General features: G+C 48.2%; 1 protein-coding gene across 2 annotated transcripts in view; it reads right to left on the bottom strand.

The window, feature by feature from the left end:
* Nucleotides 1–15467, bottom strand: part of LOC105276111 (dentin sialophosphoprotein) — a 24273-nt gene extending 8806 nt beyond the window's left edge. Inside the window, exon 1 of one of the 2 annotated variants that reach the window (XM_011333467.3) lies at nt 7768–15467. In XM_011333467.3, coding sequence (XP_011331769.1) covers nt 7768–7830 — 63 coding nt within the window. In that variant the 5' untranslated portion in view covers nt 7831–15467. The remainder of the gene's footprint in view (nt 1–7767) is intronic. The other variant, XM_026972120.1, reaches the window with a different exon arrangement.
* Nucleotides 15468–15622: the final 155 nt, after the last annotated feature.

Raw genomic sequence — 15622 nt, 5'->3', positions numbered from 1 at the left:
TCTATTCTCGCCCCATTGTGTGTGTGAGGAAGAGGGAGAGCGAGAGAAAAGAGAAGAGAAGAGAGCCGCGGAGGAAGAGAGAAAGAAAGAGAGAACAGTGTCGTTTTATTTCCGTGCGATCGTTCACCGGCACAGTTTAAATCTCGGCTATTTGACCCGTGGCTAGGACACCGTCGCAATTTATCGCGACAGATTTATCGCACTCTTTCTCCCGCGTCCTCCAGATTGGCCAGATTGTTGCGATCACCGTTCTTTAATTGATTCACAACATATTGCGCGCGGTGAGAGAAATGATGAATCGTGTTTTTACTCGCGCACATGACAATCTTCGATTCGCTCTTCCCTCTCCCTCCCCCCACGAAAATAATTAAAATCCCGGCGACGCGACGTTTGGCTCTCGAATTCGATCTTTCGCCCGCCACGATTCAGCTGCTGTTCGAATGTTCGTTCGGGTCAGGGAATCTTGTTTTCAATGAAGATATGCACGCCGCGGAAATCTGGAAAAATGAACGAAGCCGAGTCAGATCGCGACCTTGGATATTGTTCGAGGCGCATTAGATCAAGCGTCGATCACGTGTTCAAATTACCGCAACTGTACTGTAATTTACGAGCTAATCAACATGGATTGGTTGGTAGTGGATTCTCGGCGCCGCTGACCAAGTCCGATAAACCGACAGAACCAAGATCCACGCATGTTTCTCTTATCTCTCGATCTTGACGATCAATTATGCGGATATCAGTAATTCGTCTACTGCATCGCGTCTACTGTATCGTCTACTGCTCTAATTGATTGTGCCCGCGCGATAGAGACCGATAAACCAATGCCATTAGGTTATCGCGTGAAAAAAGCTATCTCTCAAATTTTTCATCTCTTAAGTCTCATCTCTCCCCCGCAACTCGAGCTATTATTTTCCGATCTCTCGCCCCATCGCACTGTAAAGATAAGCGCTTTGATGAGGTCTGAGCAACGCGTACTGCAAATGAAGCCTGAAGAATCTTTCGATAACAAGTTAGACGATAATTTTTAATTTTAATTATTTAATTTAATTTAATTTAATTTCAATTTTTTATCGAAGCGTGTCTCCGGCCTTATTTGGTCTGACAATGTAAGAGTCGCCGCACTCAACCGGATCACTGAGACTCGCTCGGCGGAACGATCATGGGATCTCTCGAGAGATTCCCCGTTAATTCGTTAAAAGCGGTCCGCAGAAGGACCGCTAAGGAAGTAAATACAGAGCGAATGGAATTTCTGATTAATAATTCATCGATACACTTGCGTGCGTGCGTGCGCGCGCGGGCACAGTCGCGCGCGCGCGAGAGCTCGAGGCCGACGAGAATCGACTTCTTGCCAAGAGTAAATAAAGTCGCGCGTTTATATTTAGCTGGGATGGAAATCTACGATAGCTGCACGCGCTGTTTAAAGAGAGACAATTTTATACGTGTACGAACAAACGTGCGATCGGTGACGAACAGCTGATGCCCATACTAGGACCTCATTCAAACAAGCCTCTTGCCTTGCCTCTTGTTGCTGATTTCAATAATGTATAATAATGACAATCGCAATGCGATTACAATTCAGGGGGCAAGGTCGAGTATGATATAATCTTTCGATTAAAAGAATATTCTCTAGCAGTATTTGAACTGATTTAGCGAACGAGTGCGTTCGATTAAGAATCGAGGGTCCGTTGCGCTTGCCAATGGCAAGCGCGTACGCAAGTCGTTCTTGTTGACGGGATAAAAAGAGAACGACATTTTCGGCGCTTCTTTCGATGGCTAGATATCCTTTGGCAAGCGACGATGTGCACGTATGTGGGCATGAACGCGTGGACGTCGACATATGCATCTCATCCGTGTCCCGAAATGCGCCTGTTGCGCAGTCGGTCGCCAGTAGGGCGTCCAAGAAGCGTGGTGAAATCGCGGGAGCGCGCGCGCACTCGAGAGGTACTCTCGCGAGCGAGCGAGCGGATCGACCCGACCCGCGACCGCGCGAATATTCATCAGTTTCGAATCCGAAGCGTTTGTCTAATTCTCCGTTTCTCTCGCATTAAACCGCGCGAGAGCGAGTAACTTGAGACGAAGCCGCATTCTGGCCGGCATAAAAATCCGGGGAAATTTTTCCCCCGAGGGGGTGAGAAAGGATGCGAGAAACGCGCGCACGCCAGTAGCGCACCTTTCTCGAATTCGACCCCTTCGCCCTCGGTGGCCACACGGGTCACCGTTCACCATAGCCTGTTTCCGGCACTGGCGAACGCACGCTCATTAATCAAACGCTATCTGTTGCGATTAGTCTGTACAATTTGTTACCGGAGAAAGATTCACCCACTCCGTGAGGCTTCGGTATAAATTCCCTCATCGTCGTTCTTTTGAACGGGGCGGCGGCACGATCGCATGCATCCGTGCTCGCACGATGCCCGAACGCACGAGAGAATTAATTCTCGTTATAAAAGCACTCGCGCGAGCCGCGTAAGTGACTCGGACGCGGACGTCTGGCAGAGAAAGGGGACAGGAAAAAGAAGGAATCGATATCCCTTTATTATTTAACCGACTCGACGTTTTCACGGCGAGTGGGAAAAGGAGAAAAAAAGAGAGAGACCAGCTCGTGGTTCCTCTAATTGCGTAACGATTCAAGAGGTCACGAGGATTTATTCGCTTGTCGGAACGCGGTTTCGACGTGAAAATTCAGCCGCGACAGCGTAAATCGCTGTTAACGGTGAGCAGGGTGCTCCGAGCGGACGTATGAAGTGTCGAGGCGATAAGAAAGGTCATTATCTTATACGACAAATGTCAGTTCAATAATCATACATTATTGCGATCGATATTATCAAGCGTTGTGCGATAATGTGACGCGTAATATATCCATCAATATTTATCGCTCATGCGATGCACGCGCGCGAGATCTCTTCACGTGGAAGTCGATTGCAGACGTCGATGTACTTCCCGTGTTCTCCTCTCTACCTCAAGGCAAATAATGGAGGAGGTTGTCAACGACCTTCCGATGATACGCGGCTAATATGCGGACAAGAATACGCGAACAGCACTTATAAGAAATTATCGTTTAATAAAAAGAAAACATCGCGAGGGGCAGTTCGCTTAATCTGTATTGTAAAAGAGCGTTAATAATAACATGGTAAATTTTTATCTCGTGTAATTCGATAATAAGTATTATTAATCACCTAATAATAGCAAGATGAATCCTCCATCAACCTGGATTTTATTTTACCGAATAACAACAAAATTTCAGGAATTCTTCAGACGCGAATACTTGGAATCTGTCATTGACAGGATAACGTGCCCCAGAAAGTATTAAAAATTACATATCTAGAACTCGGACATCTCGAAATCGAAAATGTGTCATAAGTAAAATTGCGCGACCCAGAAAATATTGAGAATTTGATATGTGAAACCGAATGTTCCGAATGATTATAAAAGAAAATGTCATAAATGACGAAACTTGATGCCTCAACAAATATCGGTAATTAAATTTATCTTACAGTGCCGATATTTGGGGACCACATGTGCAAGCGTGCATTAAACTGAATTAAATGACAACCAAGTGATTATCCGTCTTCATCCAAGCGACGTATCGCGGCGATTGTATTATGCACGCGGTTTATTATCAGGTGCGGCTTGTACTCGCATCGCTTGCAGCGAGAAACCGACCGGCAGTTGCGAACTATGTAAGTCCCAGCCGAAGCATCTTCGTCATAATAAAGCACGCAGACGCCGGTCGGCTCTTATAATTAACCCCTTCCGCGCGCGACCGGTTGCTCGCCTCGAAACGCGTCGGCGGCGGAGATTCATCGTCGCTTCCTGCGCTGGGAGGCGCCGCGTCGCGACGGCGGGCCCCATCAATTACCGATAACGGTTATTAACCGCGAACACGTTCCCACGAGCGCGGATGCTGCCCATCGAAAAATCATTTTCGCATTACACCGTTCTCGTTTTTATTTCGTCGTACGAAACAACTCTCTCGACTTGGAGGAGGAGTCCCCACGCTTTGAAGCTTCCTTCATCCACGCGGTTGCCTCATTAGCGATCGCTCGAGGAATTAAACGAGGAATAATATCTTGAACGCGACAGCGCGATAAATTGCGGGGTAACTTTGTTCCTCACGCATCCCTAATCAATTACCGTTACCCGATGCCGGGCAGCGACTGATAAGACGATGATGACGACGTTTACAGCAAAACGCAGCGGGTGCTCCCTTGACGACGCCCGGCGCGCGCGTTATCGGACTGCCGCGGGCTCGACGAACAGATCGTAATTAGCGCGTTCATTACTGCGAAACAGATATCATCTGCTGGATGCGTAACCGATCAGCAACGGGCTGCGATTCGCTTGTTGTGAATTGCAACGCGATAACCCTGCGAGTGCGCCCCGGGAGCCTTTATAAGCTCCTCCTCGAGGGTTGACGAAAGAGGAGACGGAAGAGGAAAGAGACGCGCGCGGAAAGGAAAGGAGAAATCCGTATTCCGGGGTAACGACTTCCCGCGTACGCTTTCACGCCAGATACAGCGGAGAAGAAGCGGAGGGCGAGAAGAAGAAAAAAAGACGAGTAAAATTGGGTAGTAGTATTGTGCTATTATTAGAACGTATATTCGTATCGCGGATTCTATCGCGGCGCGCCGCGACGGTGAACGTGCTACCGAAACGATCGCACGAGCGAAACGCAATTACGTGCCGCAGATTTGCAGCTGGAAAAGCCAAACGGCAAGGGTGACGTCGGTTTCTCAGGAATAGGGCATACATATGGAAAGAAGAGATCGTCTACCCGGCGCGGTGAGTTATTAGCGAGTTTCAAACCAACATCGGGTTCTCTGCATTCTGGCGAGGGCTCACCGCGACTTCCTGCGAGACTCCGAGATAACGCGCAACACCTGCGAGACGACAAACGCTCGGTATCGCTGGAGAATACCAATCTCAGATACGCGCGATCGCAGCTGCGATTTTAGAGATTTTTAAGAGATTTCGCAACGTGGAAATTGAGTCCGCAATAAGTCTCAGATTAGGGGAACACGAGTATTCCCAAGATAGACAAATTCCGAGGTCACCCTCGGGGTCACGCGGTCGTGGTATTTGAATGGCGCGAGAAATGCCGCTCCTTTTATCGCGATACTCGCGATAGGAGCCCCGCGAAAGTGCACGTGAACGCGGGCTATCGATAACGCGTTTGACAAGACGATGCACTCCGCACCGTCTCCGACATCACATCGCACATCGCACGCATTAAAGAAAGACAGAGAGAGAGAGAGAGAGAGAGAGAGATCCCTCATTAAACGCAGCACGAGCGTGCGAGATTACGTCCTTCAAGATAAGAGCGGACAACAACGCGAGAATGACACTGACATTTAAACAGATCAGACGAGTTTTAAATTTTAAACGAAAAAAATTTCTCTTGGACGCGCAAGAATGCGGCAGCGCGGCGGGACGCGGTGCGGCCGCTGCACCAATTGGGAGGGCTGCTGCGACATTCGCGCGTGTCATCTCGCGGTTATCACACATTGAGCGTCCCTCGCCGACTCGATCTCGCCGGGTATTCGATAGCAGATGAGTCAAGATTTTTTAACGCGCTGTCTCTCTTGATATGCACAAGTAGCCGCGCGTACGTGTGTACAACGTAATCGCCGCGTGTGTCGGCGTGTTAATTCGTTCCCATCTGTCGCGATATCGTGCATCTCCATCGCAATATTGTGCGTCTTCGTCGTCATTGCGCGTGAACCAACTCAATCGGCGATGGATAGAATGATTACGCGTATTTAGCGACGTATATGTATATATATATATATATATATATAGCGGCTATAAAAATTGACGCCGTTCTCACGCACGACACACGACTGCGAGACGGACCTTGAACTTCTCGACATATTTTCGATAAAACCTCGCATCGGTTAATAAGAAAACCGATCGCACTTGAAAAGCGGGCTCTTGTGTCAACCTGTTGATTTCCAGAATTTCGCCAGGCGCATCGCACGCCCGCGTGTGCGATTTATTAGCTTATAAAGTAATGGAAATAACTCTATTACTTTGTAACGCGTATGTTTTTCTCCGGTTGGTTTTTTAAGTTTAGAACTATACTCTATCATTTGCCGCAATTATCGCGTAACGAAAGCGTATTCAAAGTCTATGCAAATTACACTTGCACGCTTAAGAATAATCGTCGCAACAAATGCGCAAAAGCGTAGGAAAAAATCAAGCAACAGTCCAATTGTTAATAATATCGCCAATTGTTGCTCGAAGAAGTCAGGCGGTGTGGCGGGGGTTATCGCGTCAACGTTCCAACAGCAAGACTCGTACGAGAAAAATCGCGGTTGCGTCTACAATTTTCTTTTAGAATTTTTGCATCAAGAGGAAATGATCAAAGAGGGGCTGACGGTTTTGCGTTTTATGTAATTTTTATGCAGAAACGTCCGCGAGTGAATTCTCGTCGGGAAGACGAGAATCTCGCCGCTTATGTTGGTTTAACGAAGTTAACATTATTCTCCAAGACAGGGAAATCGTCGTTGTTATCGTCTGCTCGGCTGTTGCATCTGCTCGGCAATAAATCCGCTATCTCCGACAAAGCGCACTTGAGAAGAGAAAGAATTCGTTCATTCATCGCGGGTCGCGGTCACCGCATATAGTGGCACATGGAAAATTCTACTAACGCGGATATCTGCATTATTTCCCGAAGAAAATGCACCGGATAGCCGAGACCGCTGAACAGCCTTTGTTCTCGTTGCAGTTAGCTCTTGACCGCGCATTCGCGGTCAAGAGGAAACGCTGATAACCACTAACGGAAAATGTCTCTAAACATCGAGAAAGAGATGCGGTAATTATTCATACGTCTCATATATTGTTGTTAATTATTCACTGTAAGAAATCGCAGCGAAATCCTCGAACAATAACGTGATATCGCGCGAAAAATGCGGCTCGCGGCTTCGTTACGGCACAGACAGCTCTTATCAAAACAAATAGAAGCCCCGATTACGTGTACAGGTCGAGCTGAAATCGAATGGTAATCCGAATCCGCGTATTATAACGGTGTTATCAGACAGCGGGGTGAAGGGAAGCCGGCAGCGATCTCGACGACATTTGACGCGAATTACACAATGTGGAATCAGCCGGAGATCGGCGACGCCGATCGCCGTTTTCTGCTTTCGGCGCAGGTCTCTCGTGCATTCGGCCGCTATCGGTAATATCGTATTACCGTGACACGTTAATTCATTCATGCCACGCAGGTCGCCTCGAGTGGAAACACAATCCGAGCGATCCGTGCGATCGGCTGTCATCCCCCTCGGCGTGCCCGTCGAGAGGAGACGAGGCGCAAAAATGGTACGCGAAACGTATCGCACACGCAAGTGCAACAAATTGCATAATGATCGCTCATTATGCATTTCCGGCAAAATACTTTGCTTCCTGCACGAAGCTTCGAAAACTCGTTATGCACGCGCGATGATCAGCGAGACGAGAAAATGATAAATGAGCGGCGAATGCGTAAGAACCATCACAATATACAGACCGTTTCAAGGGATTCTCGATTGTAGCTCTTAAGCCCCGAGTCTGGCATCGGCGGCGACCCTTGAGCTCCACGCAAAGGTCTCGGATTACTACGGTAAACGCGTATTCCTTTGGATACGCACTTTGCCTGACCGGGGACTCATGTGCTCCGAAATTCGCGTCCACTGTATAGGTATACCGTATATACTGTGTACTATATAAGGTCAATTGAATTGGAAACATGTCGAGAGTCTCGCGATCGGGAAGAAGGGGACGATATTTGTTTACCATCGAGTTCGCCTGTTCCGTCGTGGTTTTCGACTCGTCCTGGGCTCCCTCTTCCTGCGTCATGACGATCGCTGGTTCCCGCGAGATCGAGACGAGTGTCGCGTGCCGATCGACCGGTCCTCAAGGTCCTCGAGAGGCTTTCGCGCGTGGAGCACGCGGGCGTCGTCGTCGGCGAACCCCAGGTTCCGTCGTCAGGTCCGTGACAGTGGCCAGTGGAACATCGAGAAACATCACCCGATTGTAACCGCTCAAATCTGCCGTCACGCGTGAACCAGAGAGCGATCCGTGTCCGCGCGCTCTTCGTGATTCGCGAGTTCGCGGCACGCACGAGGACTCGCGGCATTCATGACATCCACGACGGCGACGACGTCACAAACGATGAACGACGACGGACGCACTGACGAGATAAATAGAGCGAACACAGCGTGAATCGACAATAAATCTGTTTTTTGCGCGTGGATCACGTTGCAGATAGGGGGAGGGCGAAGTGGAAAAGAAATCTCCGTCGCACGTCCGCTTCCACGCTTCCTGGTGGATCGTCGGGGTGCCGAATACCGCGCAGAATTGAAATTGAGCGTTTAGCTACCGTACGGGAGCCCGGGTATCCCAAATTCCAACCCCCACCGCTGCCATCAAGAAAGAGAGAGAGAGAGAATGAGGGAAAGACCGAGGAGCGACAAAGTGCCGGAACAGGCCCCACGACACGCGTCCACGGTGGGCGTCGTCCTCACGTCGGGCCCCTCGCTCGCGCGCGCGCGCGCGCGAGCGGGCGAGCGGGCGATTTAACGGGACCCCGGATTTCAGCGTTCGGCGCGGCAATTCGAAACGACGACGAAATCGCCGTTCCGAGCGACGAGGATACCCGGGCTCCCTCGTTATCGATCGCTCGATCGATTTCTTTCACACTGGCGGCAAGGGATGAACGACAGATCGATCGAGGCGGCCAATCTAGGAAAAGAAGAAAGAGGAACTATTTTTTCAGCGTGACAAAGCCGCGAAGAAAAAGCCGACGAGAGATGAGAGTGCACGCGACCGCGCGCGCGCGCGTGCTCGTACAAGAGACGGAAAAGGAGCCGGCACGACCGGCCGGCTTACGCACACTGACTTCTGGCTGGTCGAGCTAGTAGGTGACTCCGGGGACCCCTTCCAGATCGCATAGCAACCGCTTGTAAGGCGACTGATAAAGCTGCACTTGGTTCAGCCATCAACGCACCGTGTCGCCGCTCGATCAACAGTGACCGTGACGCGCACGTTTTTTTTAATTTTTCACTTCTCGAAAATCCAAGAAAAGAAAAAGAAGAATTTGTTTGAAAAAACACACGGAGACAGAACGGCGGAAAAAGGAGAGAAAGGGGGAGAGTGTTTGGAATAATGCGAAAAATGCGGGCAGAGAGGTTTTATCTCACGCGCGCCTCCCCCTCTCCTCGCCTCCGTGCTGTAAAAATAAAACTCAAACTTCGGGGATCGAGGAGTGGATTATTCTTTAATTTATGATTTACGCACGCGTAGGCGCACGACAGACTTGCCGAGCGCAAGAAGATAGGAAGAAATTATCGAACACACGTATCAGATAAGAAATCTGATATTTTTCGAGCGCTGAAAACACGAATTCGTCGTATCAAATTCGAATCTCAAATCTTTTTGCGAGGGCTGTGACAAACGAGTTTCGCTCCTGCAACCACTCGCGAATGTCAAAGGATCGTCGAGTAAATTCTCGGCGCTCGGACCGGAAGTCTCGAGCTCAAGTAAGCTGAAATCGGCAAAACGATCGAGAAATAAGGGACAAAGTGAAATAACGCGGTCACATCTGGTGCATACGAAAACGACACGATACAAGAGAATTACTCGCGCACGTTTCGGTGCCACTCTTTCTTTCCGACGCCCCTCGCGATATGGGAGATCGTAAATTAACAGGGATTGAAGAGAGGGACGACGTAATATTATTAAATTATGCGGCGGCTGCACTTCCTGCCGCGCGGAATGGACCCCGCCTCGATCGATTTTATTTTGCGCGATTTTATCGATCTCTATCATGACAGATCGCGATGTCTACGCGTCACTATCTTCCAACTCCAACAACAGTATCCGACCTGCGTCAACCTAGAGGTCTAAAACTAGAGACGGCCTCGCGCTTCGAGTTGGTGAAAGGGGCGGCGATCTTTGATGGATAAACAAGTACGAGATGTTTGCAAATTATCAGTGTCAATGGAGATAAATATGATTATCTTATTTCCTAAATAAGAGAGAGAGAGAAAATTAATAAATCAAATCAGGGCATTCAAAAAATTAAAATTTTTAATCAAAGTGAAGCATATTTATCAATCGGTTGGTGTACATACGCCACGGAGGAGTTCAGACGGAGTGATTCAGATCTTGCCGCCTTCATCTCACATTCTCCCTTGGATTAAAATACGACGCGTGACGCGTCTCGAGTGCATTTTTGTTCTGCCATCATGATTGCCACCAGAGTATCCTCTTTTCATGCACTTCGTGATTCAGCGCATCCCCTTCTTCGCATCTCGCAATGACGTAATTGCATCATCGAAATTAATAATGACAGCGTCATTGTTACGGACGTGCGATAGTTTCCGAAAATTAGAAACGTCAGTCGTATCCGGTCGGATATTGCGCTCAATAATGCACTGCGAGACAGAATCGATTCTCCATCTTGAGCGACGTTCTTTCTCTCTCTCTCTTTCTCCCATTTCCCTCTGCACCTCCTTACTTCCTTTTCTTTTTTCTCTTTCTGTCTCGGTAACATTATAACCACTCCCTGCCAGGTTTTGTTAATCGACTCTGTCGTTCAGAAGAACACGCCGACCTACCTACCATCACGGCACGATCGACACGATCGCGCGACACGTCGCAGCCCGTCGCTTTTTCCTTGCTACGGTCGTTCAATGAAGCCTGAATACTTAATGGAATCACTTCGGCTTTCTTTGAGCGTTCTTTGCGGAAGAGCTTCTTGTCACTTTTTGAGACTGAAATTTTCAGTGAAAAGTGCCAAAAATGCTCGCTCTGCAATTTAATTATAATTATAATTTATAAGAGGAAGAGAGAAAGAGAGTTATACTTATTCTTTTCAAAATCGCGTGTATTGGAGTGATATTTCACGGAGAATATTGACGCGTACGAGATTTAACTCGCGCCTGTGCACAGAACGGATAACGAAGTGGAAACGCCTGGTGAAACCGTATTAAGCTGATCGTAAATCATTAAGCCACCTTTCGTTCGCGACGGTAAAACTAATTGTCGGCAGTCATGTAATAGAAATCGCATTTTTGCACCTCGCTGTGCCAATGAATCACGTGTGTAATTAACGTTCCGATAATCGACGAGTGTCATAGGTGAGTATTTCACGAATACAATCGTGGACGCCATTTGTTACGGCGCCCAATTTAATTACGACGGCCGTTGTAATTACGTGGCTCGATATCGAGAATTAAAGGAGCAAAGGCTCCGACAGTTCACTCGACCAATCCGCCATTTTCTTCTTATAAGAGTTGCACGAGGGAGAGACAAAATCTATAAAACGCCAAACGGATTTACGCCGAGGCGAATGACCTCTTGACGATGACCTTTCCAAGTATCTCGCGGAGAAGCACGAGAAAGCTTCTCCGCACGAGGAGCTATATGAAACGAGCAACGCCGCAGGCGCACATTCGAGGAAAATCTATTCGGCAGACCCGGCAGAGTCGGATCGACCGCCACGCTCGTCAAGGTGACCTTCGCTGACCTTCACGCGATCACCCAATCCAGAAGCGCAAAGGTAACGTTCATCTTTCTGTCGATATCAATTTTTCTCGAAACCGATCTCATAGTTTCCGAAATGAAAAATGACAATTCACGCGCACGAGAGCTTTTCGATTCTGCCGCGCGTTTCCTGCAAAAAAAACCGCGTTTGTAACATCGGTTCTACGAGTTTTCGATTTGCGATCGGCGAGTGACAGCCGATAATGCGGTAGAAACGGCGGCGGGCCGCGACCTTTATCGATCGGATCTCGTCGCCGATCTACACGGTCTGGCGAACGTCTGCGCGCGATTAAATCGGCCGATCGCTCGGATCGGGGCGACATGACGTTCGATCGGCGCGCGGCCGCGGTCGTGATTCGCGCTCTTTCTCCGAGCGGCTAGAAATGTGCACATGAACAACGCGCGCAGGTGAACACTAGGCAGAACAGCAAAAAAGAAAGGGAAGCCGGGGGAAGGTCAAAGGTCAAAAGCGAATCCACTTCAGCGACTGGGCCGCAAAGATCAAAGACTAAAACTTGTTCATTCTTTTTTTTACACAGCGACAGGGGATGGAAAGGTGTATGGAAGCATTCCCGTGGCGATCTTCAACGCCCACTCGTGCAGATCGCGCCGTCGTTCTGGGAGATAACGGCAAATCCCTTATCAGCCTGACATGAGACGCGACGCATCATTAACGTAGCGTGTGAAATAATCACAAAGTCATTACGGAGGTAAATTAACGGGAATCGTGCCGAGCGAGGGCGGACTCGTCACGGTTGATTTGCAGAGCCCAATCGGCTCCAGCCCGATTCATTAACACATAATGAAAACGCGCTTAGCATCCAATGAATCCAATGAATGATAAGATCGGCAAGTCGGAAGAAAACTTCGACTTTGTTCTTTTTTTCCTTTATACGGTACTCGCGTGGCGTTGATTTCAATATGGATGACGGAAGGACGCTTTCTCGTGACTGTTTTAATTTAGAAAATAACAAAGTGTTGCAAAAGTTCGTGTTTTCCGCGTACGAATTACCGTCACGCACGAATATTATCTAAAAATTCGAACACACACTTGTTGCACGCATGCATACATTGATAATTAAAAGTGCTCAACAACGTAAACATTTGCAATGTAAAGCGTGACATCTTTAGCGCGGAATTTGCATTTTTACTTCTAGCATCTAATTTGCGTGTTCCGGAGAAAAAGACGAGAAATTTATTCTTATGAGACAAGATAAGACAGAAGCATTCGACAACTAGCGGTGTACGAAAAACACTGTAAATACTTTATAAATGTATTCCGATATCACGGTAAATACAACTAGGAAGAGAGACCAGAGAAGCAAGTGAAACTAATTTACCGTCAGTTTTCAGCGAAGTCCAACGGCTCTAAAAATTTACGACTCTTGCACGAGCTGTACATACGTTTCGTGCGTGCTCCGATCGTAAAGAGAAAAATATGCACGAAACAAGGACAGGCAGGGCCGTCGGCGTAAAGATATTTTCTTTTACCTCTTAGCAGAATAATAGCGATGTACGCTCGTGTGCACATTCCGACTATCTTACAATTGCTCGCGTGCAGATCTTCCTTTCGATCTGCGTGCATGTTCGATTATTCGCACCCGCACCCTCGCACTTAACGTAATGACGCCACATGATTGCGCTTATATGTGTATAATGGAGTACATTCTATTTCATCCGCACGTTTGCGAGTTGAACAATAACTTCCTCTTCCAGGCCAGTTTGCCGCAATAACGATTAAATCAAAGCGAGGGAGATCAAATAAGATTTTCAAACGAATTGGAGTGGAAATCGCGCAAATTTGGCGCGAGTTCGCGCTTCCGTCGACGCGCGCGCGAGGTGGATCATCGACCACGCAAGACCGCTCGCAACCTGCTCGTGCCGAGTGTGCGTGTATCGCGATTTATTTTCGTCCGCTGGTAGAGAGGCTGGGAGCAGCAATTGCAATCTACCGCGAGATACACGCCGAAGGTCTCAGCGGATCTCTGTCAAATGTTTTTCGCGACAGCGGCGGCGGCGACTCATCTCGCGACGAACGGGACGAGTGCGATTGGCCGATCGGCTCGTCAGGCCGCCAGTTCGTTTGCGATAACTTGTCTAATCGGTGAACTCTCTCGGTGCCCGGCTCTCGCTCCGTTTTCTCCATTAATTAAGAGAGTGTCGCACTCGCTCGCATTTTCCTTTCCCCTGCAGTTCCGACGCGATTTTTCTTCCCCCGTGCGGTCCTTGTTATTCCCGCGCGGCAATCGTACACGAATACGAAGGGGAAGGGGGTTCACCGCGCACGCCCAGTTAATGTTTCATTAAGTTTCTGTTAATTATGTTGCATCAGCAAGATTGAAGCAATATTGCAGAGAAATGAAAAATAAATGTTGTACTGGTTTAAATAGATTGTCAAAAGTTTATGTTAATAAAGTGATTTAAATCGTCCATAAGTGATTCTCAGAAACGTACAAGTATATCACGACTCGACAATAGGTATCGTTCTTTGCTGATATCTGTCATACGGTTGAGTGATTGTCCAAGAAAAAATATTGAAAGTACGATATCGATACTCTCTCGGCATATATCGGAGGTCATTTCCAAACGGATTATCGCAAATGTACACGTACGGGTAATTAAAAATATTACATGCCATTTTAAAAATATTGTGTGAAATCAGAAAGCTATATAAAAACTACCGTTATTCTCTGAAACACAATTATTGCAAATATGCGCAAACATTTCTTGCATGATGTAATACATAACAACGTAATAATATGCGATGATTAATTTTTCACACATTTATAATTTTACATGTAACTTCGATCACACTTTACGTTTCTTCTTCATTTTAATGCACATTTTTCAAGTATGCAACATTCAAATAGTTACTACCTAAAAAAGAACCCTAAAAAAGAATTACAACGATATACAACTCACCGACCCCCCAAGAGGCGTCCTTCCGCCTTTTGATTTTTCTTCAGCAGAAGAGTGAAGAAGCGGAATCGTATACTCGCGCTCGCACGGACGACGCACGGTGCGCCCGACGGAACTCTTCACTTCCGGTCCTCAAGTTCGCGGACGCGACCTTCGCGGATGAAGGAGACGCGAGACCGTCCGACGGCGACGTCGACGGAGCAGCCGTGGACTTGCCTCTACGTGGACGTGCGTCTCGTGTAAAAATGACGGCGACGTCTCTCGTGCGCCGGGACGGACGTTGGCGGCCACAAGGGCGACGAAGGTCGCAGCTGCGCGTCGCGGTACGCAGGTGCGTCTCCGTCCCACTACCGTTCCTCCGGTTCGCTCGCTCGTTCGGTTGCTCTCTCGCACGCTCGCACTTTTGGTAGCGCGCGCGATTTCGAAACTGCTCGGTCCGGCGCGGTACGACGCGCGCGTCGCCGTTTGCCGTTGCGTGTACACGCGGTACCGATCGCGAACGGAGTATCGGAGTTTCGGGGAGATGCCGCGAGACCGGCGATTCTCGATAAAGACTGCTCCCGGAGACAAAGAAAAAGAGAGAAAAAGATAAAGACGACCGAGAGCGGTTTGCTCTTCTCGCGGAGATAGCTGTGTTTTCTTCATTTCATTTCATTTCATGCTTGCTGCGGTTCAGTCAGAGCGACGAACCGCAGAAACGAGTGACAAACAAATGACGATGTGCAACAAATAAAACGAACTGTTCAAATCTTCCGGAAAAGAAAGATAAAAAATGGAGAAAGGTAATACCACAGCGCAATACATCCTGTAGTATAACGCGATTGCACTTTCTGTATCGGCCTCTAACAGGATCATGAGGTCCCCTAGACCGCGCGACATAAAAAAAGAACGTTCGATGCAAAACTAATAAAATATATAAAACCGTTTTTCCTAAATACTATAAATTTTCTTGAGTTTTTAATATTTGCAAGAGTTTATAGGATTTACGTATAGTTTCATTAAAACCGATCATTTTAAATTAAACGAAATCTAATCTCAAGATTCGGGGAGGCGGATAATCAAGGAGCAATCCGTCGGAAGGGAGTTGAACCGTGGATGCACGGCCCTGGCGACGGAAGCGGGGAGAATCAGCCGCGAGAGGCGCGGCGTCGCGACGCCCCGGCTGCCTCGTTCGCTCGCGCGC

Source organism: Ooceraea biroi, chromosome 9 (genome assembly GCF_003672135.1).
Source record: "Ooceraea biroi isolate clonal line C1 chromosome 9, Obir_v5.4, whole genome shotgun sequence".
In the NCBI taxonomy this organism is placed as follows: domain Eukaryota; kingdom Metazoa; phylum Arthropoda; class Insecta; order Hymenoptera; family Formicidae; genus Ooceraea; species Ooceraea biroi.
This window is presented reverse-complemented; position numbering and strand designations above follow the sequence as displayed.